The sequence below is a fragment of the Vanellus vanellus genome (genome assembly GCF_965231255.1).
Source record: "Vanellus vanellus genome assembly, chromosome: 2".
NCBI lineage: Eukaryota > Metazoa > Chordata > Aves > Charadriiformes > Charadriidae > Vanellus > Vanellus vanellus.
This window is the reverse complement of record NC_138906.1, coordinates 58,894,080-58,922,038: the sequence shown is the minus strand read 5'-3', so window position 1 is coordinate 58,922,038 and position 27,959 is coordinate 58,894,080. Positions and strand designations below refer to the sequence as shown.

General features: G+C 40.8%; 1 protein-coding gene across 2 annotated transcripts in view; it reads left to right on the top strand.

Annotated features, from left to right (window-relative positions):
* Positions 1-27,959, top strand: part of PDE1C (phosphodiesterase 1C) — a gene marked incomplete at both ends in the record, with an annotated part of 391,441 nt that overhangs the window by 125,391 nt on the left and 238,091 nt on the right. Inside the window, one exon of one of the 2 annotated variants that reach the window (XM_082479398.1) lies at positions 7,914-7,940. The exons of the other annotated variant lie outside the window; for it this stretch is intronic. Coding sequence (XP_082335524.1) covers positions 7,914-7,940 — 27 coding nt within the window. The remainder of the gene's footprint in view (positions 1-7,913; positions 7,941-27,959) is intronic. 2 annotated transcript variants of the gene reach the window in all.

The window sequence follows — 27,959 nt, the reverse complement described above, 5'->3', positions numbered from 1 at the left end:
TGCCCAGAGTCAATAGGTGGCTGCATTTACACTAGCCTTGGGAGATGAGATCAAGCCATCGGTCAAGTCTGTAGTGTCAAGTAGGTCAAGCCAGTTGTGTCCTCATTATCTGCAGGAGCAAATCTCAAGAGCCACTCCCTTCTTACCACCCCTGTTTTCCCCCTTCCTCCTTCCCCCTCCCTTAACTTGACTCCCTGCTTTGTTAAGGTATTGGTGCTTAGCACTCTGGCTGTGTGAACAACAAAGGAATTTGGACTGGAGTGCAATTTAAGGTCATCAGCTCTCATGAGAGCATGTAGTATAGTAGTGTCATTAACATCAGTCCATTCAGATCGTATTCATAACACCCGTCTAACACCTCCAGGCTCTGTCCACTCTTTATTAAATGGGTAGAGAAGGGATTGCAGCTACCTTGAGCTGTACTGCAGAAGATGTTCCTCACCGCCTGTGCAATCACAGAGGCTTTTCTGTAAGGAGAATTTGAACACATTGGCTCTCCAGCTATGCTTCACATGGACTCTGTAAACGCATTAGACCCCCAAATGACCGAGTGGGAAACTGGTTGTTAAGCCACAGGTAAAAGCCCTGTCACGGCAAAAGGTCACAGCAAAGCAGAGGCAACACAAGAGACATCAATTGATCATTCTTATGTCCTAATGACTGCAATACATTTTGGAGATGAAGCTTTAAGTTTCTTTTTTTGCCCAGTTGTTTAGCAAACTCAGTAGATAGACTGGTAAAATCCAGCTAAAATTTATCAAAATAGCGTTTTCCTTGGGCAAAATCACTGAAGATATTTTCTGACCTTGAATTATTTACATACATTATTTACTGATTGTGAGTTGAGTGCAAGCTTCATTTCCACTTTGTAGCAGGACTTCTTGTTTCCAAGATGTGAAGGTTTTCCCCTACTTTTTCAGCTGTAAATCTATTGTGCCTCTCAACTGTCTTGTCTTAGTTTCTACTGAAATCAATTGTACCTATTTCAAGTTGTGAACATTTCTTGTCTTTGTATGCCTGTGCCTCACATGCCCATGCTTCAGAGTGTGCAGGCTCTTCTAATCTACTTAAAATGGGACAAGTGACTGCCTCATCCTCTCATGATTTCTCTATGTCGCCATGTAGTTCAGGGTCCAATTTAAAATGACTCCTCTTGTTTTTTAAAAATCCTACATAAACCCTCCATCAAATTTCAAGTACCAGCTGAAATATTTTCTTCTTTCCTCACCCACTTCTTGCCGTTTCTTCTCCTCTGCTGTCGCTAGTGTCTGTGATTGTATTGTTTTTAACTTAGCACAGTATTCTGGTAAACAGCCCATGTGGAAGAAAAAATAACTTTTTTTTTTTTAAAAATTATTGACTAGGGAATGAGTAAAGCAAGTAAGCTGGTCTTCCAGTTTCAATTAAGGAATTAAAAACCCAGCTGGAGTTGATGGCATCATACCCTTTGAAGTCTGGTGATCTCAGTATATTTCTGAGTTTTGGTCAGGGCTCCCATGGGATCCTGAGCTTTGACAGATGCTGGTCCGTAGTCTGTGCTGTGAGATTGGGGTTTTGTGAATTGATTTATACATGGTTATTAATATAGGCTTTGGTAACGTAACATAAATGCATCACTAATCCTGTGATGAAGACGATTAATTGGTAACGCACTGCATGATTCAGAATATCGAGCTGCTGGGAGAAAAGATTTTCAGTTTATTTAAGTGACCCCATCAGTCAGAAAATCTAGCTTGGTCTGAGCCTCCAGCCACTATCCTCTCCCTATGAGTGATGTACGGGGATGGCAACTACCCCCAGGATAAAATGCTGTGGCACCATGATATGGCCAGAGCGGGCACCTGGGTTTGGAAGCTGGGAAATGCTCTTAATCCTCCTGCCTAGACATGGCCATCGAGGGGAAATCTTGGGGATTCTGGACCAATGAGCTGGAAGGACTTGGGGACAAAAGCAGTAAACATGAATTATGGTCGGCTCTTACAGAAAAAGGAAGGGGAGAGATATCATTCAGTAAAACCGTAGATTTGCTTATGGGTAACAAAATAGCAGGAAGAATCTTCCAGACTTGACCTGTAGACAGACTAGTTTTTCTTTTGCCAAATTTCATCGCTTATCTCACTGTTGGTTTGCTAAACTACAAAACAGGCTTTTAGTAGTGTTATCTTAACACCTATTCGAACGTCGGAAGCTCAGCTCTGGCAGGAAAGGAAAGAAAAGAAAAAGACCGGTGAGAATGTGCATGTTACAAGGTGGATGTTTCATCGCAGTAAAGTGGCTTTTTCTCTTTGTGCTTCTGAATGAGCTGGTAAGAGGAGCCCTGCAGGGAAGCAGGGATGAATAGCCCCGGCTTGCGTGAGCTATGGACGTGGTGGGACTCCAGTACCGAAGGACAGCCGTTGTTGGGTGCTTTTGTTAACGGATGATTAAGCTCCCACTTATATCTTCAACATGCTAATTATAAAGCTTCTAAATATAGAAGAGGAAAAGTCCCTCTTCCCCCTCGAGCCTATGAATAACTCATTTTAAATATTTGCTTGTGGCAAGTGTTTTCTTTAACAATCGTGGTTCCCCTGGAGAATTAATGTTTGTAAAACGTTCCTCTTCAGGCAGGAGTTTCCTTTCTCTGCGTGTAGCTCTGATCATGTTTGCCGATGTCGGTGACAAAAATAAGTGTACAGCAGGCAATCTCTGGCAAGGCTGCATCAGCTGAAGGAGTTACTGTCCTGGTAGTTTCTTTTGCCTTTTCTCCACCACAGAGGTGGCAGTACGAAACCCATAGTCTTTGCTTAAAGCCGCCATTGTTGGCAGTTTAAGCCAAAAGGCTGAACTTTGCACCGAAGCAGCTGATGCCCAGGGATGGACTTGCATCCACCAGCTGTGCTACGAGGGTGCTGACCTGCGGCAGGGTGCTGTGCACAAGGTGGCTGGGCACAACATCTTTTTAAACCGCTGCAGCAGATTCACTTCAGGTAGTCTCTTGGTGCCTTAAAAAGTCATTGCTCTCTTTTTCCCGAAGAAGCGTGGATCCAACCTGAAAGCAGACACTGTGTTAGATTCAGGCTTGTGCATTGTCAGCTGGTGGTATGAAGGGGAGAGCACAGGCCACCGAGTTTTAAGGACTTCAAAAGATCTATCTGGCTTGCTAAACTTCTTTGACCAACTGTGTGTGCCCTCCGAACCCACTGCAATGGCCAAGCAAAACAAAATGTGTTAGATTAAGCCACTGTGAGTGCTGATTCTGAGCTTCAGCTGCAAATTGAGTCACTTGACCATCTTGGCAGGCTTAGGGCGTGCTTGTGGCACTTGGCATTCCTGAGTTGGGAAGCATTAACTCACTGAAAAGTGTCACCTGCACTCACCTGTGCGTACCTCAGGTCATTAACCGCACATCCGTCAGTGGTGGCCTAAGGCTGATCACCACAGTGGAGTTAAAAACCTGCCGAGACCTGACCAAGGGCTGATACAACACTTAGTCTCTAGCCACAGTGTGTGAGCAGAGCATGATGCTTATTAACTTTCAGATTTTAGTATAAATTTCCAGGAATGAAGTTAGGCAAAGATCCTCCTGCAGCACCCACAGTTTTACTCCATATACTGAAAAGATGCCATTAATACCAAACCCTGTGGAATAAATGTGGAATAACACCACGTTAACCAAGCCACTATTATGAGTAAAAAAATTTAAGTGGTTTAGGTAATTCTTCAGAGGCTGTGTAGGAGTGAAAGAGCAATTCATCTAGCTAGTTGATATTCTGAGTTGTATGATTATGGGGCAAAAACAGAGCAGTTGGCAGAGTTACTTAATTCCCCCAACCCCTCCGCCCTCACTCCTCTCCATACCTACACAGTCGCATTAACTCACTCATCTCTCTTAGAAGGATAAGACCTGAGAACGTCGTTACCAAATTCAGACACAGTTTTGTTTTTCTACTACATTCTCTTAATCTCTAGATTTCTAGATGCACAGGAAGGGTGGCTGTGTTTTGCAACAACTACAAAGTAGTTATTTGGGTTCCAGTTGTGGCCCACTATCATAAATTGATATGCAAAACCCCATATAGCTAAAGCCTCAACCCTGAAGAGCTAATACACTAATGGAAAATGGTCTGAAGGGGAAACATAGGAAGAAAGTGATTTGCCTGAGGGTGCACCAGAATTAAATTGCAGAGGTAGAAACATAACCCTGGGAACTGATACTTAGCCTTGAAGAAGCTGACGAGCGTTGAAGCACAGAGATAAATTTTGTGCATCTGTTTATTACAATGGGAGTTGAGTGCCCATATAGCTGTAGCTAGCTCCATCTTGGTGCTGCTTAAATACCTTCAAAAGTCTGTCTTAATTTTATGTTGGGCCAGTATATGGTATTGTTCCTTTGGCCACATGAAGGGTTCATTCATCCCAAGAAGAGCAGGTACTGAAATAGTGGGCACAACTCTCTTGTGATTTCATCTGAGTCAGAAATTTTGTCCTACCCACCACTTTATTTCGTTTTCATTGTTACAAAATACCTATTTTTAAAGCTCTTACTGGGTTTATTTTCATTAGGCTTCAGCAGCCTTCTTGTACTAGGACTGACTCACTTCATACTACACTTGTGCAGGTGTAATTGCATTAAGCTGAGTGAAGTTATTTCTAGTTTACAGAAGTAATATAGGGCCTACCTAGTGTGAGTCATCTGCTAATTTTCTTCAGCATGAGAAAAAAAAATCTACCTTGTTCTAATTTATGTTTTTAATGTAAGCTAAATGTAGACCCATGAGTAATACGTTCCATAGCAGGTAACAGGAGTTGAATGGATGTGGCAGTTCTTCTGGCATGGCACGTGCACAGCAGAAAAAGAAACTGAACGTACACAGATTTGGTAATATCAATAAGCCTCTTGCAGGTATGAGCACAGGACAGCCCACAGGTGTGGGAAGCTATAACGCCACCTCCTTTAGGTTTTTCTCATTCTTTTCCTCCAGGGAAAGAGGGATAGTTTGGGTTTGTTCAGAAAGTCATGTGTTCCTTGAGCTTGACTGGAAGATGAATGTGTCCGTTTTGAGGTTTATCCTAGAGCATCTGCTAAAGGCAGATTAGCAGCTAGTTCTTCTTTGCATAGACTCCTCCTGGGGAGATAAACCAGGATAGCTTGTCATGCATCTTTTTTAAAATAATCAAGCAAACCTGAATCCCTACCCTCCAGTTTTCTTTAGTTCATTCACACATGGATGCTAATTGCAGCCAACCACTGGTGCTGGCTGTGCTATTAAAAGAGGCACCTTCTCATTTCCTTGTTTGCAATGATCTCATTTAATGGAAGGCAGGTGTAAGTGGTAGTTTGTAAGCATAAAGCAGGTAGATGTCAACATTGTCTGTGTTTCCAAAAGCAAGCTGAAGGCTATACTTGGAGAGAGCTTTATGTTATCAACACTATCTTTTTATAATGTTGGTGAGTAGCACTGTTTTGAAATGCTGGAAGTTCAGGCATACAGGAGGATATTTTTTTTCTGGATATCATAAGCTGCTATTGGTGTTCCTTTTAAAGCAAGTGCATTCAGTAGCAATAGTGAATCTATAAACAAGGGTTCCTTTAGTTATATTCTCTTCAACTGTAACATGCAAATTCAGCGCCGGTAAATGCAGTCACTAACTTGGTACATGTAAACATTGACTGTAATTGGACTGCAGGTGTGGAAACAGTAAACAACAATAATAAAAAAATGTATATATCTTTTTTTAAAACTCCTGTGACTAGGCAAGTGCTTTTTTCATAGTACTGTCATCTGTGATAATACGTGGTTTTCTAACACAGTAAAAATATTGTTGAGTAAAAGAAACGTTAAAGGTGAAACTGATCTGAAAAGTGATGTTATTACTCAGACACAAAGAGGACCCTAAGGCTGGGTCACCTTTTTAAAATATACAAGGTTATCTTAGCTAATCAGGAGTTAATGAATGGTATCTTTGCTCAAATGTGAAGCTTGGCTGAAAGAGAAACACTTTATAAAGTTATATGAAAGTCATTAACCAATAAAGAGAAAAGTAGTTTTGACAGCGCTGGAATGCACCATAAGACACTTTAAGGGGAAAGAATTAACTTGTAAATAACTTTGTTTGAAACTTTAAAAAGTTATATAGCAGAAATAAAAATGTAACCAAATTTGGATTTCTTGGGAATAATATTTTAATCAGCCTGCATTGGAATGGCTACTCAGGTGGGGTTTTTTTCAGCTTTTTTACCTTTTTTTCCCCCCAAAAAATTTAGTGAAGTTCTGTATTTTTCAGAATATAAACTTCTGAATCTAAACTCTTCAAAATGAATTTTCTACTTTTCCTCTTTCTGAAATTAAAATGAAAAAATCCCTTAGAATCAGATATGTCCAAGTGGGCTTCTGCTTATACATGTCAGCATCCTGAATGCCAGTAAGCTAGAATCTTGACGCTGCTATGAATGTTTGCTCTTTTACTCCTTTGCATCTGTTCAAGTTTAAATAAGTAATTCTTCACACGGTGAAGTGTAAATGAAAAATTTTTAAATCCTTTTAAAGTAAATATCTAGGATTTTTAGGATTCTAAAATGGTCAGAATACAGAAGCAGGTACAAGCATGAGTATGATTTCTAAAGGTAATATTGGATGAAACATTTGACAGCCAGGAGACACTATTCATGCTTCTTAAGTATAAAATAGTGCTACATTTCTTTTTGCCAGGTTTCTTCTTATTTTTAAGAAACAGTACATTTGGGTTTTCTGGGCCTGCCTTAGCCACAATTTTCCATGTGCAGTAGAATCAGAGATGAAAAAGCAGAACTTGATGTTCATAGCAGTACACCCATTGTAACTATTACCTACACATTGAAGAGGTGGGGACTGTCTGCTGACGTATGGCTAACTAACCGGGTGTTGATCTTGCACTCCTCATCACAGTCCACACTGAGACTTGTTCCCATCACTACTTGGGAAGTTGAGAGATCATTAGGTTTACTTTAAAACATAAAGGCAGAGCTGAGCTTGAGTGCAGCCAACACCCTGTTTTGCCAGGCACTGTGCAAAGCCATTGGAAAAGGCTGTTGTGGGATCAAGAGCTCACAGACAACACAGGTGCTGCTGCACCTCTGCAGCTAACTCTATTGCCACATAGGGAACCATGCAGCCAGGCTCGTGATTATTGCCCTACTCTGAGTGTTGGCAGCTTGTGCCATTGCCTGCTGTAGAAGACAAAATCCACCGTGCTAAGAACAGTATGAGGTTTACAGCCTTTGCTGCAATTGGTGTGGTGTAAGGGTTGGGGAGGAGAAGAGGTGCTGTCAACATGCTCATCAGCTCTTGCCATTCCTCATCCTGGGTTCAGGTCAGCTAGGTCCCAAGATATGTGCAACTGAAGTGAAGTTCTGTGGTGTGGTATCTGGGATTTGGTGGAGCAGAGAACTTGCTAGGACCTAGACTTTCTTTTTAGAGCAAAGCTGCTGTAGAAACGCTGGCGTTTTCCACTGAGTCACCACAGCCCATGTGGTTGGATGCATCACCTAACCACCACTTCATCTTAGTCGGCTCTCCACAGATAAAGCCATAGTTACCTGCTGGATGGAGACATAAAAACTACTTCACTAGTAAGTAGAAGTAACTTTCTGCCACTTGGACTTCCTGTTAAGTCATTTAGAGTAGTAGCTCATTTTTTTTTCCTAGCTGCAGCAACCCTGTCTGACAAGAAAGGGCAAGATGCGCGTACAGGCAAACACACACTCCTTTTTCTCCTGAAGTTAGTGGCCACCACCAGTGAAGTTAGCAGAAGGGAATGGCTACATCAGGTTTGGGGCAATCTCATGGCAGAAGTGACTTCACTTAATTGCACCTGATTCCTCACCCTCTCCTTTTCCCCTTCTCACTAGTGGAGCCTTCTTATCTCAGTTGTATTTTGTTCTTTTCCTGCAGGAGAAAATACAAGAAAACATCACAGAGGTAAGAGTAAATCGCAGAGGACTGGAAGGTATTTGTGAGTCGTCTGTCTCTTTTTGTTAGGGGTTTTGAAGGAGGATTTTCATGTTATCAGATTAGTTTTGTTCCCAGGCAAATGCCATTCTACTGATTGTTTCCCCCTTTGAAGGTCCGTCTTGTGCTGCTGCTGCTCCAAATCCCCTCTGCTGCTAGTGGTAGTCCTCCCCTCTGACGTTAGTGGTAGTTTGCCCTGAGTAAGGACAGAAATATTTATCCTTGAGGTCAAATCCTAATAAATGTCACGCTGTTCCTTCTGCAAGATCTGCTGGTTCTAACTCCTATGGCTTACTCATGCTGTAATAACAAAATGGATTGTGGGTTTGTAGTGTTGCTAATGATCTGTGCCTTTGCAGGAGACTGAAGGAAAACGGGGATCCTGTTGATTAACAGGCCCTATTACAGCTACCTGATCTAGTTATCTTACTGCTGTCTTGCAGGAGGGAGGCCCAATGCGGGTCTTTGACAGATTCATTTTTCTTTCTTTGGAGCCCTTGTGCTTGGTTGCTTCAGAGCACCCACTTTGCAGCACAGAGTTTTTTGGTGCTGAGCTGGCTCCCCCTCCCCTGCATGTGGAGTATTAATTGGTGACTTAATCTCACGGCGTGCTGAGCATCTTTAGTTTGTGTTGACTTTAACTGGATTTGAGGCTCCTGCAGAGTGCTTCCTAAAGACTAAACCCTGCAGCTTTGCTGAATGTGCCCTTTAATGTTGTGTGATGATGGAGGGAGCTGGCAGATAAGCCAACACGATGATGTGATGGGCTAAGACATCACAGCCACCCCTCCTGTTTGCTGTCACCCTGTGCCAAAGATGAACACTCCTATGCAGCATTGGCAGAACAGGCTACTTGTGTGCTTGTGTGTCACAGCCACAACAGCCTGAAGTGTGGTGGCTTGAGTCATGGATGAGGTAGGTTTGAGCTATGACAGTTTAGTGGAAAATACCAATTTGGAGACTTCTGTGCTGAACTGTGCAGGTGAGCATTGCGTAGTGCGAGACACGAGAACAGGAAGAAGGTAAATATGCTCTCAGTTGTTTTCCTAAATGTGGAGGTGACACTGTAGTTCTGTTTGCAGCTCTACTTTTCTCCCAATTTCCCTTGCTGCTGCCATGATTGTTAATTAATTATGAACGTGTCTCTGGCCAGAGGTCTTGAGTTGCTGCAAGAGGATTTTTTCTGGGGCTGAGATGGTTTCCAGAATGAATGATCACTGTGTGTGTCTGTCCCCTGCACTGCTCACATTGTCCTAAGTAATGTCTCTTTTCAGTGTATTTTCTGTGTCCATAACCATGGCATCAGAGAGGTTTGTGTTCATCTCTTCTCTATGGAAGAGTTTCTGTAAGCCTTGGTAGAGAGATGAAGTATGTTAAAAGCTCCTACAAGCCCAGTACACTGTTGTATCAACAACATACAGAGACTTGAATATGTTGGTCTGTTTAAACATACCATCACAGGGTTAAGGTTTGTGCCCCATGGGATTTTGAACTTTTTTCTCTTACTGTTACCCGTGCCTGCTGCCTGACTGATGGTTGTGTGGCAGATGGGCTTTGTGGCCCTCTCGTGTTGAACAACTGGTGTGAGCTCTATGGAGGCAAGAGGCCACTCCAGGGACTGACAGAGCAATTGCTGAGCAGGTACTCTCGATAACCTTGCTCAGCGGGCGCTGGCTGCCAGCAGAGGGCTGTGTAGCCCAGTGGGGTAGCTGCTGGGGCTGGGAACCATGATTTGCCAGAACTTAGGGCAAATTAGCTGGCTAGTAAGCTTCTGACTTGAATTTGCTGCCTGCTGTGTGACTGAGGTATGATGCGAAATGGGAAACTGCACATCTGACGCACATCCAGCTAAAGTGGTAGGACAGTAGTTCTTTTGAAGGTTGGTTTTAAGTAGCATCTCTCTGTTGAGTTGGTAATTCCAGCAATGAACATAAACTGATCATTTGGCTCAGGTCTCCACCTTCATTTCTCACATTCAGCTGTTGTGGGGTTTTCTTTTTCCCTCTGTTATGTTTTTTCAAAACGATCTCGGTGATTCCTACATCACCAGGCTGTGGAGGGTGACTGGCAGCTGAACTAAAATGATCTTTTGCATGCTTTTGCATCTTCTTCTTTTTGTTTCTCTTTGGAGAGTGTTGTCACATAAGAATGCCTAGGCTGACAGTAAGCAGCGCTTCGCTGTGTAGGAGAAACACTGCTGTCCTCTGTACCTTGCAGTGTAAAGAAACAGTTTCCCCTTAGCGCAGACCTGTTGGGAAGGAAGATGAGGTACGTGTAAGAAAACTTGAGGAGAAAGAGTCGGAGTAAAATCTGAGCCATTCTAAAATTGTCATTGGAAATGACAGACACTGACTTTTGCATTGATCATTCTGTTAACTGTGTTGACTCCAATGCTTTTGTAACAATAATGTATTGATATGATTTTCCTCATAAACTTAAAAGTGTCACAGCTGTCTAGACAACACTAATTTCATTAGTCTCAACCTAGTAATTGCATCTGAACCGCTGAACTGTGATGTAGATTAATCACAGCAATACCAGAGAAGCAGGATATTTAATCAGAACTTGGGTCATCTATCATCCTCCTGTCTGGTTCCCCTTTGGTAAGTGAATAGTGGATAAGTTGTTAAATAGAGACTGGAGAGGGAGTCAGCAAGAGGGAGAACTAGACAGAAAGCCAAAGCCGTCTTGAACTTTCAAGTCCTGTGTTGGTTTTGCTTTCTCTGGAGCACTTGAGACCTTAGTCATGTTTGATTTGACTGTTGAGACTCCCAGTTATCCTGAAGATAACCAGCTGTGGGCTGCCCACGTTTTCCTGGAAGATGCTTGGCACCTTCAGCTCTCTAGGAGATTAAAAGGGAAATGAGCCTTTCAAGTAGCCCTTGGCAGTCCCCTCCTAGATTAGGTTTCTCTGCTTGGGTGACATTCAGCTAGTGCAGTCAGTTTTGCACTTCTAAGGACTCACTGAAGTCCTATTTATCTTTTCAAAATTTGTCAGATAAATAATCTGTGTTAGTATACATTTGTGTTGGTATACATTTTCCTCCATTATGATCCACAGCCATGCATTTTTACTCTGCCAGTAACACAGAATTGCATGTGGTGTTGTTTTGGTTTAGCTGCATGTTGGTTAATTGTACAGTTTAATTTTCTATTCAGATGCAAATGCTTCTTTTACAGTGAACTCATTTTAGATAAAACTCAAGTAAAAATAGTGCTGATATTTTATCCATCCTTCATGGATGGATTTTTTTTTTCCTTCCCTAAGTACCTGTTAATGCTATACATGAAGTACAAAGTAGAAAAGGAAATGTAACCAAAGTGCCTTTGAAATATAGCTGTGACCCTGAAAGAAGCATCCTAACGGGCCCTGCAAAATACTAATGTGATTTCTTTAAAAAAGATTGTACTCTAATTAAAAAAGGTTGGCATCTGATACAAACCACATGGCCGGAACATCAAGCCTTCCCTAATTTTCATAAGGGTTTTGTTGTTTCCACTTCAGACGATCAGGCAGGAAACTCATAAACCAGAGATCTTTTCCATCCCTTTCCCTCATTTTCCTGTTCTTTCTCATCTATGTCTGTGCTTCTCAGTTCCAGTTTGCTCCAACATTTAGTTAGCATACTCTTGGGGGAAAATGTGAATGTGAATGTGTTCTTCCTTAAAAAATAGTGTGTGGTGTATTTATGTTAGTGTGTAGCACGAGAGGTGAAACCATACATGCAGAGAGAGTGTGACATACAAAATAAGTGGGAAAGTGTATTTTTTCCCCATAACTTTAGTTGATAGTTGTTTTTAGGGTTACTCATGCTGCTACCTCTTTAGATTAAAATAATCTGGTGTCACTTTTGTATTATTTCAAAATGCAGGTAAAGTCTCATTGTAGGTAATCTTTAAGTTAGGTGTTTACTCAGGACCAGATCCTGTGAGGAAGACTCTGTGCTGGGATTAATCTCGTCCTTTAGTGCTGTTAGGACACACTAAACTGATCTTCATTGGAATGAAACATCACTGCTCTCTCAAAGCTGATTGAGTAACGGCATTATATATGGTGGTGGTTGTCACTGCCATTGATAGAATAATGTAGACAGAAGAGGACCTCTGGAGGTCGACTCTTCCAGCTCTTGGTGCTTGAGAACATCACTGTGGCCCTGATTAACTCTCGGCCAACTTACTTAATTTGACAATATGCTTAGTCCTTAGTTCCGATACCATTTCATTTCCACAGTTTATCTATTGACCTTACAAGGTTATCTTAATTACAAATAATAAAAATACCCCTAATTCCTTAAGCTATGCAAGTAATTATAACACTGCTTAGCTCAAGTTTTTCTGTATATATATAGTATCCGAGAAATGCCAGCAATATAAGATGGATTAAAGGTTGATATCCTAATCAGTAGCACGCACACACAATGTATGACTCGATGTGTCAAAATTCTTTGTAAAGTATAGTCGTCTGGGTGCTGAGACCTCCTCGGCTCCCAGTAACTTCAGTAGGACTTTTTGAAACTCTGCACTTTACGGAAACTGATGTTAAATTTTCAATTCAGGGCTGGTGGGCATTGTGCAAAAAGAGATCTGTTGACTTATTTCTATAATATCACAAGTGGAGCTGGTTCTGTTACATTTGATGAACATGTAATCTCTGTAAAAAAGGTATTGATTTGTTGAGTGCTCTGTATTCATTGCGCTGCAGAATCATAGGTGCTTTGGGAAAAAATTGAATGTGGTCATGTAAGTAAATCTTATAATCAATCTGTATGCGAAGGGGGCAAATTAAAGTGACATTGGCAACTTTAATTCAGTATTTCGTAGCTTTCTGGGTGTTTTGCTTTGCAACCTGAGAGATCTTCTAATGTGGCCTAAGTGCAATCAAATACTGGCAGTGTTACACAGCTCTCAAAAAGAGGCTACAATTCACGTTAACAAAGCTAAGTAGAGTCTGTGCTTTAATTCACGGAGGAAGTTTATATTACTTGGCTATGTATAGGGAAACCTCATGTCGAGAGGAGAGGAGGAAACCTACCTCCTAGAAAATCACAGCTTTTGTTCTCTTAATGCTTTCTATAAGAGAAAACATTGGAAATGACAGAGGCATACACACCCTCCAGCTTTCTGTCCTTCTCCTATTTCTGGAAGATGCAGTGAGATTGGACCCCATGCAGATACATGCTCCCCCCTCCCCCCCGGCTTTTGAAATTTTGCTCAGTTTTTCTACCTCAAAAGGAGGCAGCCATTTCTTAACATGATGGCTCTGGTAGAGGCAGGTATAAATTTTGGATTCCTGACATGAGTAGTGGGACTTATCTTTATCCACAGCAGGAGTAAGTTCAAAATAATTATGAAACATGATTAAATAGTGACCAATCTTTCTTACTGATATATATTCCTATTATTTTACTCAAATTAATTTATTCCATATCTTATACAGTGCTGAATAATTATCAATAAGTAAAAGTCCTTAATCATTAATGACTATTAAAATATTGGATATTACTGAGCATAGTTTTTCTGCTGATTTACAATACCTAAAAAATTACTGATTGTGCAGAATTTTTCCTAACAATAACACATCTTCCTTGATAAGGAATGGACTTTGCCAGATTTGAAAATGGATAAATGGAAAAAGTAGCTTATGCTACTTATATACTATGATGACAAGTGTCCTTGCCTATCAAAAGAAAGTTATGTTCAGGTTTTTCCTAACTGTATTCATGTTTAGGTGAAATTCAGCCATAAACTTAAGTATCGTTTCAGCGGAACTGATAACACACTCCTACTTTTGCATTGGTCCTCTATAGATGCTTTCTTTTTTAAAATTCTTAGCGCCTGACAAGTTTTCCTGATTCAAATCTTGTGGAGAGGGCAGACCAGAAGTAGTCTTGTGCCTTCTACTACTTTTCTGGGCTTTGCTATGAAAAGTTGTCTGGAAAACAGCTGCTGGAGAATAGTTTTTTCACTAGCTATGCACCCAGCTGATTAACACTCTAAAAATAGGTGATATCAATTAGATACACTATAGCCTTATGATATTTTGGCACTTCATTTCCACCAATTGGAACCAAACAAAATAGTGCATGTATGAATTGGGAAAGCTTCATGGAGAAGAAGAAACTGAATCTCCTGACACGTTCCTGTGGGGTTAGTTTGGCTTCTTTCAGTGACATCCAGCGCTCCTGTCGCTGACTTATTTTTAGCTAAATTGAAGTGGCTTGCTTTTTACTTCAGAGTTTTGCGGTGTTCATTCCTTTACGTGTATGGAATATAATTCTGCTTGTGGGTACACAGGTACCAGTAAGCGTTCGTTTCCATTTTAGTTAATCTGAGATCTTTTACTGAGGCATGTTCGGAGAATTAGATTACAATTTGATGAGAGGATGTAACAGGGAGTTCTTCTCCCATGATTTACACATAATTTGTATAAGAAGGATAACAAAACTTAATGAAGAATTCAGTTAAGTCCTATATTATTGCCTATTAGACATGATCTTTCTGTAAAATACTATTGATTTTTTTGTTTTGTTTTGTCCCTGAGAAGTGAGTTACTCAGACTCAATGCATGCAACCCAGTGAAACTTCCGTAGTTAAAATGACATTAACTTTGGTGGTTATGTTGGTAGCGTAAGAGGGGGAAGCTAAGACGGTTGCTACTCATGCAGTCCCTCTGTGGATTGTGCTGCTAGTAAGGGACCTTCTTTTGTTGGAGTTTAGTGTAACTGTTAGCAAAGGTAGATGCTGCTCTCTAGAACTTCTCCTTTTGTTCTTATTTGCACTGCAATTTCTTGTTAATCTCTCAATGTTCACAGAAGATCTGCATGAGTATCTGAAAACAATTCTGGTTTTATTTCCTGAAAATAAGTGTTAATAAAATTTTAACCCATCTGTCTCCAGTCCTTCCTTCCCCAGCTGCCATTTCCCATTGCCTTGTTTCTCCTCATCCTTCTTTCCTAACTATGTGTAATCCACAGCATAAGGAGGACAGGTGTTAGTCTTGACTGTCTGTATCCCACTGGTCTTCCACTAACACGCTACACACAGAAGCAGAGAGTCTTCTCTGTCGAAAAGCTTTCCCTCCAAGGAAAAGCTCAAGAAACAAGTGGGAAACCCTAAGGTTTGGGTTCCCACTGCCACTTGCTGCCCCTAGGCTGTATCACTCTACCCTTCAGTTGAGCATCTAGAAGTTCCTAGGGAATAAAACACTAAAAGAAGGAAGAAAACAAAATAATTTAAATGGATTAATTTTTTTTTTTTTAACCGGAATGCTAAATTGTTTCTGGTGAAATGAATAATACCAACAACTGCTAATGAGTTGACCCCTCTGAACTGGCACTTCAAGTAGCAGACAGGTAGTCCATTGATTTTTCCCATCAAGCATTTATAATGTACGAGCCATAGCAACTTCTAGGCAATTTTCAGTACACTGGGTAATTACAAAAAGCTGGTCATTTAAATTACCCTTAGATGCAGCATTTCCATGACTAATTCAGAACTTCTGTGTCTTAGCTGTGTCTCAAATTCAATTTGAATTGATAATGAGTTGTTTTAATCCCTCTCTTTGATTTAGCGGTCAGACCAAAGGACAACATTTTTTGGGGGGTAAGGAGGAGAGAGGGAGAAAGGGGAAAAAAATATGTTGGTGACTGACATTATTTTGGCAGTTAATGTGGGAATGAGCTTTTGCTTGGGGACCTCCTCTGGAGGAGGGCAATATAATTGAAGTCCTATATAAGCTTCCAGCCTTCAAAATCTCTCACTTCATAAATGTGTGTCTCCCTTGCAAATTATGAAGAGGGAATCCTAAGGCATTTTGTTAAAAATATATCTAATGCAAGGGATGAGGCATCCTTGCTGAGATAATTTGCCCCAGGAGAGAATCAGCTATCTCCTGGCAGTGTGACTTTTTCTCAAGAGAAATTTCTCACTTTTAATGTGGATTACACTGGAGCCACTAACAAGTCTTATCAAATCTGGGAAAGCTATAAACCCTCTTTCCTCATTGCCACATCAGAGAGTCTCTCTGATTTCTACTGATTAAGCTCTGTGTTTGCTTTAGCACATTCTCAATAGACTATTCAAGTATAATGAATATTTTCTTTTTCCCCCCTAACAAATGCATTTTGTTTGCCCTGTTCTCCTGCCTATTTTGAGATGATAACTTGGGAATGGCATTTAACTTTAATTAGATGACAGGTGAAGAAGTCCTCCAGATCTTTATGCCGTATCTATACAGACCCTGCATTCTCTCTGGGCCAAGAGATTTATCGCACATTAAGGTGAAAACATCTATGAGAGTCTCTCGTGAAAACATTGGCAACCCCTTGCTGAGTGCCATGCCATCTCCCCAGGCACAGGGGAACACAGCTAGTAATGTATTTTGACAGACTGGCTTTTAAGTGTTAATACCAAAAAAGGAAAATAAGCCTTAAGTAGAAACAAAGGACTTGGGCTTTCTTTGTGTGTGCATTAGTTTAAATAAGAATCACACCTTAATATACTTAATACATGTTTCAGTTAGCACCACAACAGAGAAGATTAAGAAGCAATTTACTGTGGTTTTTGACTGGTGTATCTCCTTCCCTCAATCCCGTCCATCTACTGATGAGCTGGAAGAAATGCAGACCCCATTACAGAATTTCATGTGTATTTTTCTGGGTTTGAATTAATGTTATGCTCCAGTGGATAATGATGTTAAACTGTCATCATGCAGAGGAACAATTGTTCTCCTGCTGGGGAGGAAGTTCTCAAGTAGAAACATCCAGTTGTTTTGTACTTACCTGCACATACCATGCTTCACAAGGGCTTCATAAAATATCTGAGATATTTATATTATGGATTTGTTGTTTGACCTTACTTGGAGATACTAATATGCCTGATTGAGCAGATGGATGAGCGGGTACATGCATGATAGGTACATTAGATGCATCCAGCTTAATAAGACTTATCCCAAGCTCTCAAGAGTACAGTTTGGCATGATCATTTCCAAAGATGTGTTGTGGGTTTTTTTTGTGTTGTGCTGTTTTCAGTTTGGTTTTTTTTTTTCTCTGCCAGATTTTGGGAACAATTATAGCAGAGAACTGCTTTGTTTTCTCACAAGATGTAGGGGTGGGACTTTGGACATCTGGGCCTCCAATGCCTGGTCAGAAAACCTTATCTTAAGTTTGTATTTTTTTCAGTACAGCTGCTTATTCCTAACCTTTGTTCAGATTCATGGAGTACTTAAACCTGTGTTTCCTCTCACTTAGCTACAACCATACCTTCAGAGAGAAGAAATAACAATTGTCTGAACATAACAGAAGTGCTATAGTTAAACAATAATTTCCTTCTAAGGTTATTACTCTTAACATGTATAAGTGGTGTCTTACTTCTGTGCTCCTGGTGCAACATATTCAGATTTATTGGTGCCAGTAATTAAGGTTCATAGCTTTGGAACCTTTCTTAACTAATATTTACATAAAACATGTTTTCAGCTTATGTTTAATTATTGTCTCAATAATTTTTTTAAAAGGGGAGGGAATTCTCATAAGTTTGTTGTCAGAAACAATGCTTTAGGCAGTGCAGAAAGTGCTCTCTGGACTTGCTGATCAGTGATACCTGGTTATTCTAGGCTTGTAGACCATTGTTTCATCAGGTTGTTTTTCAGAGTCTGAGATTCTGAGATGTTAATAGTAATGAGTGGATAGGATGTAAGTGGTTCTTTCTTTGGTTCTTGCTTGTTCTTTTCTTGCTGGGAAAATTCACAGCAGATATCACTTTTTTTTTCTTTCTTTTTACAAAAAAGAGTAAAATTTTAAAAAAGTGAGAGATGCTGACAACATTTCAAGTGAAGCAGTTCTGTACATGGAATCTGTTTATTCTGATTTCTTTGTCTACTAAAATATGGTTTGAAATTCTGGGGCTTTTCTCCTGTTCCTAGCAAAACAGATACTACCATAACTGAGTTCCACATGGGCTGATAATTTCTCTATTGGAGGTTTTTTCAGCTACCTAATAACATTTCAACAAATTCTGGTGGTACTTCGTGATTACTAAGGATGACTTCTCCAGTTTTGTCTTGTAGTCAAGACAGAAATACTTATCTACTACCCACTGCAGGAGCTGGTGGGATCCATGCTCCAGAATGGCGATGGTCCTGTGATTTACATCTCATGGTTTTGTGAAAGAAGTTATTGGCATCAGAGCATCAGGTTAAGCCCCTCCAAAACGAAACGACGTGTTGTTTCTCAAAAGAATGCTCAAACAATGAGCAAGCACAGAGACTAAGGTACCGTCCAACCGCTGCTGAGCCGTGCTCATGTAGGTCATGATTAAAGCATAGTGAAGACATAAAAATTTGGACTATGAATGCTAACTGTGTTGCATATGGATAAATAAGTGAGTTTGATCTCCCAGGCAGCCAGTCCAACACCTTTTGTCAGCCATAGATTTGCTTAGAAGAGAAAACCAAGACTGTCATAAAAATATGTTCAGGCTCTGAAAAGCAGTCAACTTGTTGTTTTTTCTTTAGACTGGCTAAGCCATGTGAATGGTTGTACTTAAGCTTTCTTACAGAATGCAGTTGTGGTATTTTTCAATATTTTTTTTCTTCCCTGGCAATACTGTGAATGTTTTCAGATTGTGATGACAAATGCTCCTTCTGGGAGTTTCTGCACTAATAAACAGTGGCGACAACAACTTGCTCTATTTCATGTTATAGCTTCAATTTTAATGACTCATGAGACAGAAAGAACTTGAGCACCGATCTGTTCGTTGACAGAGCTTAAAGACACCAAGGACTGAAGTGACTAGTAGGTATCATTAATCAGCAACCCTGTTGCTATGTCAAGCAATGCTGTGTTTTGATGGCCGTTTTAAAGAAAACTCTGAAAGCTGGACCAGGTGAATTCATCTCCAGTCCCGTCCTACAGCTTGCCAAAGTGAGGGGCTTGGAGGGCTGACAAGCACCACAACTTCCAGAGCTGAGAGCTTTACCCACAGACCCTGAAGGACTCAGCCCTCAGCGTGCAGTTGCCTAGAGGAGGGCAGTGCTGGCGGTCATTCAACATCAGCGCCTGGAAGGATTGTCACAGCTACCTCACACCTGGAAGCAATGAATATCAGTGTGGAGTTACAAGGATACAGGGAATAGATGAGCCTGTCCTGTTTTTAAAGTGAGATGTGAAGTAGTTGCAGACCCCAACAGTTTACCAGACTATTCATGTGAGGAAAATCCTAAATATCTGAAGGTTTTGACTCTTGGGACCAAACCAGAAGTCTGGTGATGGCAGAAACAGCCTCTCCCAAATCTCTTGGAACTTTCCAATTGACCATTCCCAATACATGTGATTTGTTCAGTTTTGTTTCACTTCCGTTCTCAGCTGGAAGGTCTGAACTCTGGGAGTGCAGCGTCTCAGTTACTCCGTCTATGGGACCCTATGGGCAGGGCAGTGCTGTGCTTTTTTGTTAGTGTCCTTGAGAAACAGTGAGAGACCAGTGACAATCAACATCAACTCTCACCTTTTTTATCTCTCGAAAGCCATGTTCAGCCTTTACTTATCAGCATAGCCTTGACACTCTGCTGTCATCTGAATTCAGAACAGAAACATCTAGGAAGGAAAAACCCGGGTTTGCGTCATCATTGCTTGACCAGTAATGTTCACTTGGGTGGAATTTAAAGAATAGATATAAAGATATTTCCGAATTGCAGCTTTATTATCTTTTAATGCTTCATTTAATACTAACACATTAATATGAGTTGCACAGCGATTAGAATTGGAGACAGGGCTCCTGTCTCAGGTGGTTTGGGGCCAATTCAGGACAGTTAAAAAAAATGACAGAAGGTGGTACAGAATCTCACAGATGTTTGAAACCTGCAGGGAGTTTGTCACATCACTAGCAAAAGCACTTTCCTCTGCCATGTGCAGCTGGAAAGCTGTGAGTTGCTCTTCTTAATCCAGTGCTGGAAACATGGATGGCTCTGAGAAACCTTGCACACTGTCTACAGACCTGCACATAGAGAAGTTGTGGCTGCAAAATGTGTAGGTGGAAGAAAAGATGACAAAATTCTTCAGTTCCTTCATCTGAAAGGAGGCGTTAGAAGTTGAGAGAGAAGCAGAAGTAGGAATAACGTAAGCTAAACTGTATGAAACTGTCTTGTCCTCTAGCATAACACTTCAGTAGGGCTGTGATTAACATGTGGGTTGCTATATATTGAGAGCAGATGAGGGACTTGCTTGGTGAATCAACAGGTTAAGTTCTGTATGCTGAAGAAAATGGGGAAAACGGGGTAAACAAAGACATGACTAGCTTATTCTGATGCAGACTTTGTGATGTCTGCATATATGTAACTGCCCATTCTTAATTTGGAAAACTTTTGTTATAATAAGAGCAGACTTTGCAGCATTCACCTGCTTATCCTTCCAGCTGTTTGCTGAAAGGATGTAATTAGGAGAGCGTGTTTCTTCAAAGCATCATACGCACACATATTCTTCAAAAGCTTTCAATCTGAATTAGGAATGTGCTACACAGGCATCACGTTTTATGAGCACATGATGGGTTTGTCTCTGTGGAAGGATCTCAGCTTGAGGAACAGACACAGAACATTAAGGAAAGCATGAACACAATAGGAAACACAAAAGTGTAATATTTTTGCTTTGAACTAAAATTGTTAATGTTTAGTAGTGACATGCATTAGTGGATTAATAAAAGACATCCATATTTTGGTCAGGCATGCACAGAGGAGTCTTTCAATTGCTGCTAGATTTGTATCAAGAGAAAACAGAAAGGCACCAAATGAAGTTAGTTTAACTATACTGTTAGGCATTACTGTTCTGTAAGAAAGATGTCTAACAACCATTTTGAATAAGAAGACACTTAAACTGCCATAACCATATAATACAGTTTTTAGTAAATCTGTGTTTCGATTCAGCAGTGTTTCCTGAGCCGAGAAGTATTTCTCTTGAATTAATGTAGGTTACTAATGTTCTTCTGAAATTGAGTTGGAGCTCAGCTCACTGAAAAATAGAAAGCTTGTTATTTGATCAGAAAAATAGGTATCACAGTTATTAGGTGTTAGCTGTTTCTCAGATCTAAAGAAGGATTTGTAAGTCTGGAAGCGCGTCTTCTAGTGCTGTCAGTTGGACTCCCACAGATTTAATCTCAAACAGAGGACAATTGCTGACACTTAGACATCCTATGTTGTTTCACAAAACCACGTGGCCTCTGACTTCCAAAGTGCATGGGTCTTCTGTAAGTCTTGTGTGCCAACCCACTGTAGATTCTTTGGATGCTGAGGGTGCTTCAAATGTTCTGACATAGGTTTCTTTAGGTGACTGATTGTCACTGTAAATTCAGGCTGAAATACAGTTGCAAACTGGGTTTTGCTGAACAACCAGACTTCTAGATGCTGTAGACACATCTTAGGTCACTATCAGGACAAAGGTATTGTTTAAATGTTTTCCTGTTACTGTAGTATCAAAATCATACATAATATTGGAAAAGTAATAGTAATGGGAAATGTGATCTGTGTGTGAATATGTGTTTGTAGGTAAAGATGGCAAGGAGGAAACGAGTGGGTAGTACTGGGAAAGCAAGAGTGGATTATAGGACTGTTCAGCTTGATGCTTGCGTGATACAAAAACCAGTTGAGGTTGCCGTCGAGGCTGCTAAGTGGTTTATAGGAAATCAGTTTGATGACTTAAGTGGTTTTCCCAAACATACCCATATCCTACAAGCAGTACCAAGCTATGATGCCTAGACTAGATGAGAAAAAAGATGCGTTTAATGCATCATATACCTTATCTTAGTGGGTGTGTTTACAAGTCTTTGGGAGGACTCGCCAATGCAGGGAGAAAAACTGAATTTCCATGTGTTAGCCAGCCAAGAGAATTCTGTGTGCTCTGTCTGCTCCAATTGTTTAAAACTTGTTAAATAATACACATATTGTTTTCTGTTATTTGAAAACCATTTTATCCCAACTTGTATATGGCATTACGGTCTGTTTTCAGGGCTCTTCCAAGCTAGTGTGAAGAGACACTGGCAAAAATTTTCTGGGAAAGGCAAGAAACTTTCATCTCCAAGAATAGCTCTTAGGCAATTATAATAATGACCACCACCTTCTCACAAAGTAAAAGAATGACCAAGCAAATTAGTGAATGTTGAACACTATTCTGGCTAGAAGTGATTAATTTTTAAAGGCTGATTTTTTTTTCAAACAGAGCTTTTAGGAGGAGAACTGTACAGTAGATAATTGCTCAGGTCTAAATGTAGCTCTGTGACTGTATCAATGCACAGAGATCACGTGGCAGGTTCATCACACACCAAGAGTGTGCATAGTGAGAAAGCTTCTGGGAGATCATCATCGTCTCAGAAACGTTCTCATTACACATTTACAGTCATCAATGAAACTAACGGTTGTGACTGAAGATACTATAAAGCTGTTTTGCCTCTTGCCCTTTGAATAAGTTAACTGTCTTCCTTCATACTGACTGTTTCTAAGCCACACTAAAGCACACTTTGTAGACAGCACACAGCCTGGTTTGTAGTGTGTGGATACGGCTTGGTGACTACTCAAAACCTCTAACTGATTAAAATTATCCTTGGTGAGAAATGGAAGAAACCCATGTGAAGACTGTGTCCTGTGTAGCATTTTTTCCCTCCCTGTGAACTACTTTTGCATGGGACTGCAGCACCTCATTCTGTCACTTACTAAGAACAGCGCTGACGTATTATTTTTTGCAGTACAGAGAGATAAAATAATCTCATTGTGGTAAGTTAGCTTGAATTGTCACTTCACGTTGCCATTCCCGAGACATTTGTTCAGCGTCTGTTTACTGCCTGGGTCTTATCAACACTCCCCAAGCTGTACTGTTTGGAAACCTTAGGCTTGAAACTTTGCCAGTACCACTGAATAGTTGCAGTAATACTTTTTGTTACCTGCTTTTTGACTTAACATATGCCACAGGCCACATGGAGAGTCATATAAGGATTCAGTTGTTTGATACCGGTATCCTATCCAAAGGATACAGCCGTAATAAAAGGGGAAAAACAACCTAGGCAGTTGGGTGTATTATCAAATAGAGCAACTGTATAGGTCTTCAAAGGATCAAACAGCTCATCAACTGAAACTTACAGTGTCCTGAATGGAAATATGCACTTGTTTTAAAGTTGCACTGGTTCTGTTTTTCAACTAGGAATGTTATCGTACAGTGTGAATCATTGCAGAAAATAATAAGCTACAGACCTTGCAGAAGGGAAGTTATGTTTGCCCTTTCTGGAAAAATACATTTGCAAGGAAGTATTGTTGTTTAGGTAGCATGACCTTGCCTAAAAGTTGTATTTCCCCTTTGCTTTGTGTGATATGTTTACCATTCCAGTCTTCCTATTTGTTAGTTTGGAATAATCAGCAGCAAGTTTGCAGATCTGCGGGAGCTTTTTCAAATGACCTGAAGTTCGCTTTTAGTCTTAGTTCAGAGTATCTCTAAACCTTAGCTAAATGGTTTATTAAATTTGATAGGTTATTTTTTACCACCATTTTTAATATATTTTAAATCATTAAAATGATTTAATCTTTCCTCATCTCATATTAAATTATTTAAAAAAAATAATCCCCTGTATCTACTGCTGATCTAGTAATAAGATGTCTTAAAAATTGGTCTGCTGGATGTTTTCCACTTACTTGCCTGTTACTTTATAAACTAATGTAATGTAACAGAAATAAGTTAGAGGGGAAATATTCTGTTGTTTGGCAGTCCTCAGATTATGAAACAATGTTTACTTCACTTAAAATACTGAATCCATTCCAGGCATGAATAAAACTTTGAAAGGTATTATTTATGGAAAGAAATAGTAGACTTCCTCCCTATTTTAAAGGAGGATTTTTAAAATGTTAAGGGTCATCAGTCAAACCCTCACTGAAACTTCACAAGGGATTTGGAAGACTTTGTTTGTTCATTTTTTTCCCCTGTACAAATGCACAAGGACATCTAACAGTCAGCATTCAACTTGTTAAGAGTTACATCTTGTATCTTGAACGTACAACGTATACTGTTCTAGCCTTTATAAAAGCTTCAGAGTTCAGACTCTTTTCTTACCCTCCAGAAGGGTACTGTGATAAATGCTGGAGAGCTGACAGACTTTCTTTTTTTCAGGAGCTTGTTATGGGATACAGTCGTCATATTTGAGCGACTTCACAGTCTGATAATTCACATACGGTCAGTCACTGTGTGCGTGTGTGGGTGTGGAGTGTAGTGGGGCAGGCGAAGGCAGGACAGCAAAACTTTTGCTTAGGTTTTTGACAAGAGCCTTTTTATGAGCCTTTACAGAGAAGGAAATAAATAGACAGGGTCCTTATAAGTAGGACTGGACAGGATGACTGTAAAGACATGATCTCCAGTACCATCTACATGACAACTCAAATGCCAAGATACTCAATCAGAAAAATTGTATCTTAGGCCCTTCATTCTGGCCTCATGCTGGAATGGTTACAAAATAAGCCTCCAGATAAAAGGATATTTTACATCTGAATCACAAAACAGAGGTGCATATGAAGGCTGGGGTGCTGAGATGTGGGGACGGAGCTAAGGCTGAGTTGGGGTCAAGCTGGGAGACAACCACCATGCCTGCCTGTCTTAGAAATAACTGCCTTTCATTATTCTCACAGCCTCAATGTTTCTTTGCACAGTGTCTCACACTTTAGATGTCTTCCCTCTCTGTTTTCAGTTAATTCGGTTTATGTACTGAGTTAATTATCTCACAGAGATAATTTCTGAAAGGTAGAGTGGCTTTCAGAGTGGAGTTATATGCGACTAATACAAGTGTTTGAGACTGTGAAACTGTGGCACAAGTGCTGGGTTAGGTAAGTAATATGGACAGTCCCCAGCCTTGAAGAGAATTAAGAGTCTAAGCAAGACAGTTCTAAACCACCAAGTCACACTGGGAAACCCTGAGGAATAAATGAGAGGAATTGGAAGAATTATTGCTTGCCGTGCACTTGCTATGTGTTCAGTTACAGCCTGTTTAATACTATTAGAGACAGTTGTTTTCACTGCAGTGTTTGGCTTTAAGTGCTTAGTTGATTTTGTGAACAGCTCTTGAATTCATCTTGCCTAATTGTATTCGTCTGCCAAGGGGAGATTTAGTGGAAGGTGACTGTCAGCAACTGTAGAGAGAGCTTAAGGAGAAAACCCTGGAGAAAAGAGTAAACATCTATTTAGATGTCTAGTGTTAGGTGATGTGACTCCAGCCCTGCTTTGCCCTGCTCAGTTCTATAGGCACGTATATATGTATAAATAAAATAACATGGGCTGTGGGGTCAGGGCTATGAACCTGAGCCTTGTATCTCGTAAGGCATGTTGTGTGCTTATTATGGAACTTTTTTGTGGAATAACTTAAGTGTAGGAGTGTTATCGTAGTTTAATTAATGCTAGATTATCTGGAGTTTACTTTTGTGCCTTTGTCTTAAATATGTCTCTTTAACACCTCTATCTCATGTAAATGCCTGTAATTTTTACTAAAAAAGAAAAATGTACGTAATTGCATGCACCAGGATAAATTTATCTACTTCTGACTACCACCTTTTCCTTGCAGGCAGATCTGTGATTGCCACTGAATTAGAGGATTTTTTCCCCCAGACTCTGGTCCCTCAGGTTGGAAGGGACCTGAGGAGGTCCTCACTCCAATCTCCTGTTGAAGACAAGCTCAGCAATGAGCTCAGACCAGGTTGCTTGGGGATGTATCCAGATGAGTCTGGAAAATCTCCAAGGATGGTTCCTGCACAAACCCTCTGTTCTGCTGCCTGGCTGTCCTCAGGGAGAAAAAGTTCTCCACCTTTGGTTGGCCCTCTAGTGCTCAAATCAAGAAGTTATCCTTGACACCACTCAGAAATATCCTGCATGGCCTGAGTCTGGGCGTGTTGCCATGTAAGCTGCTTCTTCAGATAGAGGGCCAACCCCACTCTTTGTTTTCCTTGCCTGCCTTTCCTGAAGAGTGTGTATACCTGTCCATCATAGCATGCCAGTTGTGCAAACCATCCAAGCATGCCGCAGTTCTGCGACTGCATGTGGAGCTTTAGTTCCTCCTGTTTGTTTATGGTGCTCACATGGATGAGCAGTGGGGGGTAACAGTCTGAGGGCTGCAAAAGACTCAAGAATTTCTTTACCACATGCCAGATAAGCAGCAAACCTGAGACAACAGGTCAAACCAACAGGATTTCTCTCTCCCTTGCAGGAAGGAGTCTCCAACAGCTATCACTCCCAGTTTCTTCTTTATGCACAAACTTGGTTGATGTTCAGCTGGCTTTGATACCTCCCCTGATGCAAAGTGACCTTTCTCCCCTGTTTCCAGAACTAGAAGTGGAGAAGAAGCCCCAGTTGTCTTGCTAGAAATGACAAGTTTCAGTCTTTCCCCATCGAGGGAGTTTTGATCCCTTGAGTCTAATCTCTAGATTTTCCCCTTGCCTTGCAACACCAGTTTTGGATTCTTAGATCTTCAGGGCCTCTGCACAGACCGTGTTGATTTCCTGTTCTTCCTTCCTTATGGTCTGCATGCTCACGTCTTCTCACAGCAACTTCTCCTGGCGCTCAAGTCCCACAACCACAGCCTGCTTCCCACAGGGGAGAAAACCACTGTTCCCAACCTCAGGGAAGGGCACCAAGCAATTCTTGCAGCCTTGGACCTGAGCAGTGGCATCCTTGCTCAGTAGTGCTGTTTGAGTCAAGGCCCTCAATGTGCCAAGGCCACTTGCTCCAGCCGGTGTTGGAGACACATGGCACATCACCACTGTTAGTGCACAGTCCTCAGCAGGGGGTTTGGCCTCCTTTGCATTCCTGCTGCAACAACTGCTGGGACACCGTTAGCAGCGCTTTGCCTATTGGTTATATAGGTCCTGCCAAGCATCAGTTGCAATAGATGCTTGGCAGTCCTTGATCAGCAGTCTGTTGTAGACAAAAGCTATGGGTGCTCCCAAGTCAGAAAACAGCCAGCAAAGAACGACTCTTGGAGCTGGCAGAGGCAAAAAGCATATAGCAGACTGCAGAAGTTACCCTCAACAGCAGCAACAAGCCAGCAGGTGTTTCCTGAAGGGTTTTGCTGAAACAGTAGTCTGGAAATTGCTACAGGTCTGTTAGCTGCCAGTCTGCGCATTTACAAATATTCTGTTCTCTTCTATCATGACAACTATCTTGAATGCAAAAATAAGTAGCTAAATAGGTCCAAAGAGTTGAATCTTCTAAAAAAAACCAACCAACCAAACAAACAAAACCAACCAAAACCCCAAAACAAACAAACAAAAAACCCCAAACTACCCCTATTCTTGATGCTTATGTCAAAAGCTATTTATAACAAGCCATACTGCATTATCATTGGCAAGTGGTGAAGCAATGATATAGTTTTGCGATTACTGTGTTTCAAGATGATGAATACAAACAGGAAGTGTGCATATAGTGCTCATGGAGGTGTATTTCCATACCGCATACCTGAGACCTTGATTCTCCCACTGCATGGAGCGATGAAGTTTCTTACTGCCTTTGGCTTGACCAGTTGGGAGTTTCAACTTTGGTCCATTATAATTTTTGATGCAGTTGATCTTCATTAATGTTCTTTAACTGTGGTTGCTCCTGTGGTGTTACAAAAGTGAATAGATATTACAGTATGCAGCACTTCTCAGTGCCTTTGGCTGGAGGGAGTGGATCTGATGTATTGCGTGTTAATAGATCTTCCTCCAAAAGTTAGCAAATCAAGGAGAGGCAGACTGCCTGTGCTCTTTAGAATTAACATCGCTATGTTGCTTCTAGACGTTTATAGTGCAGGGGATTTATAGCATTTTTTGAGCTTCAAGCGCATCCCGTTCCAGAATAGCGTAGACTCTTCCCTACTCCTGCATTCTTGCAAATGTAATTATTGATACCTTTGCAGTAAGTCTGTGGTACGTGTGAATGCAGGTTTATTGTTTTGCAGTTCTCCTCCACCATTCGGAACAACCTTGCAACAGCAGGAACACTGCACAATGTT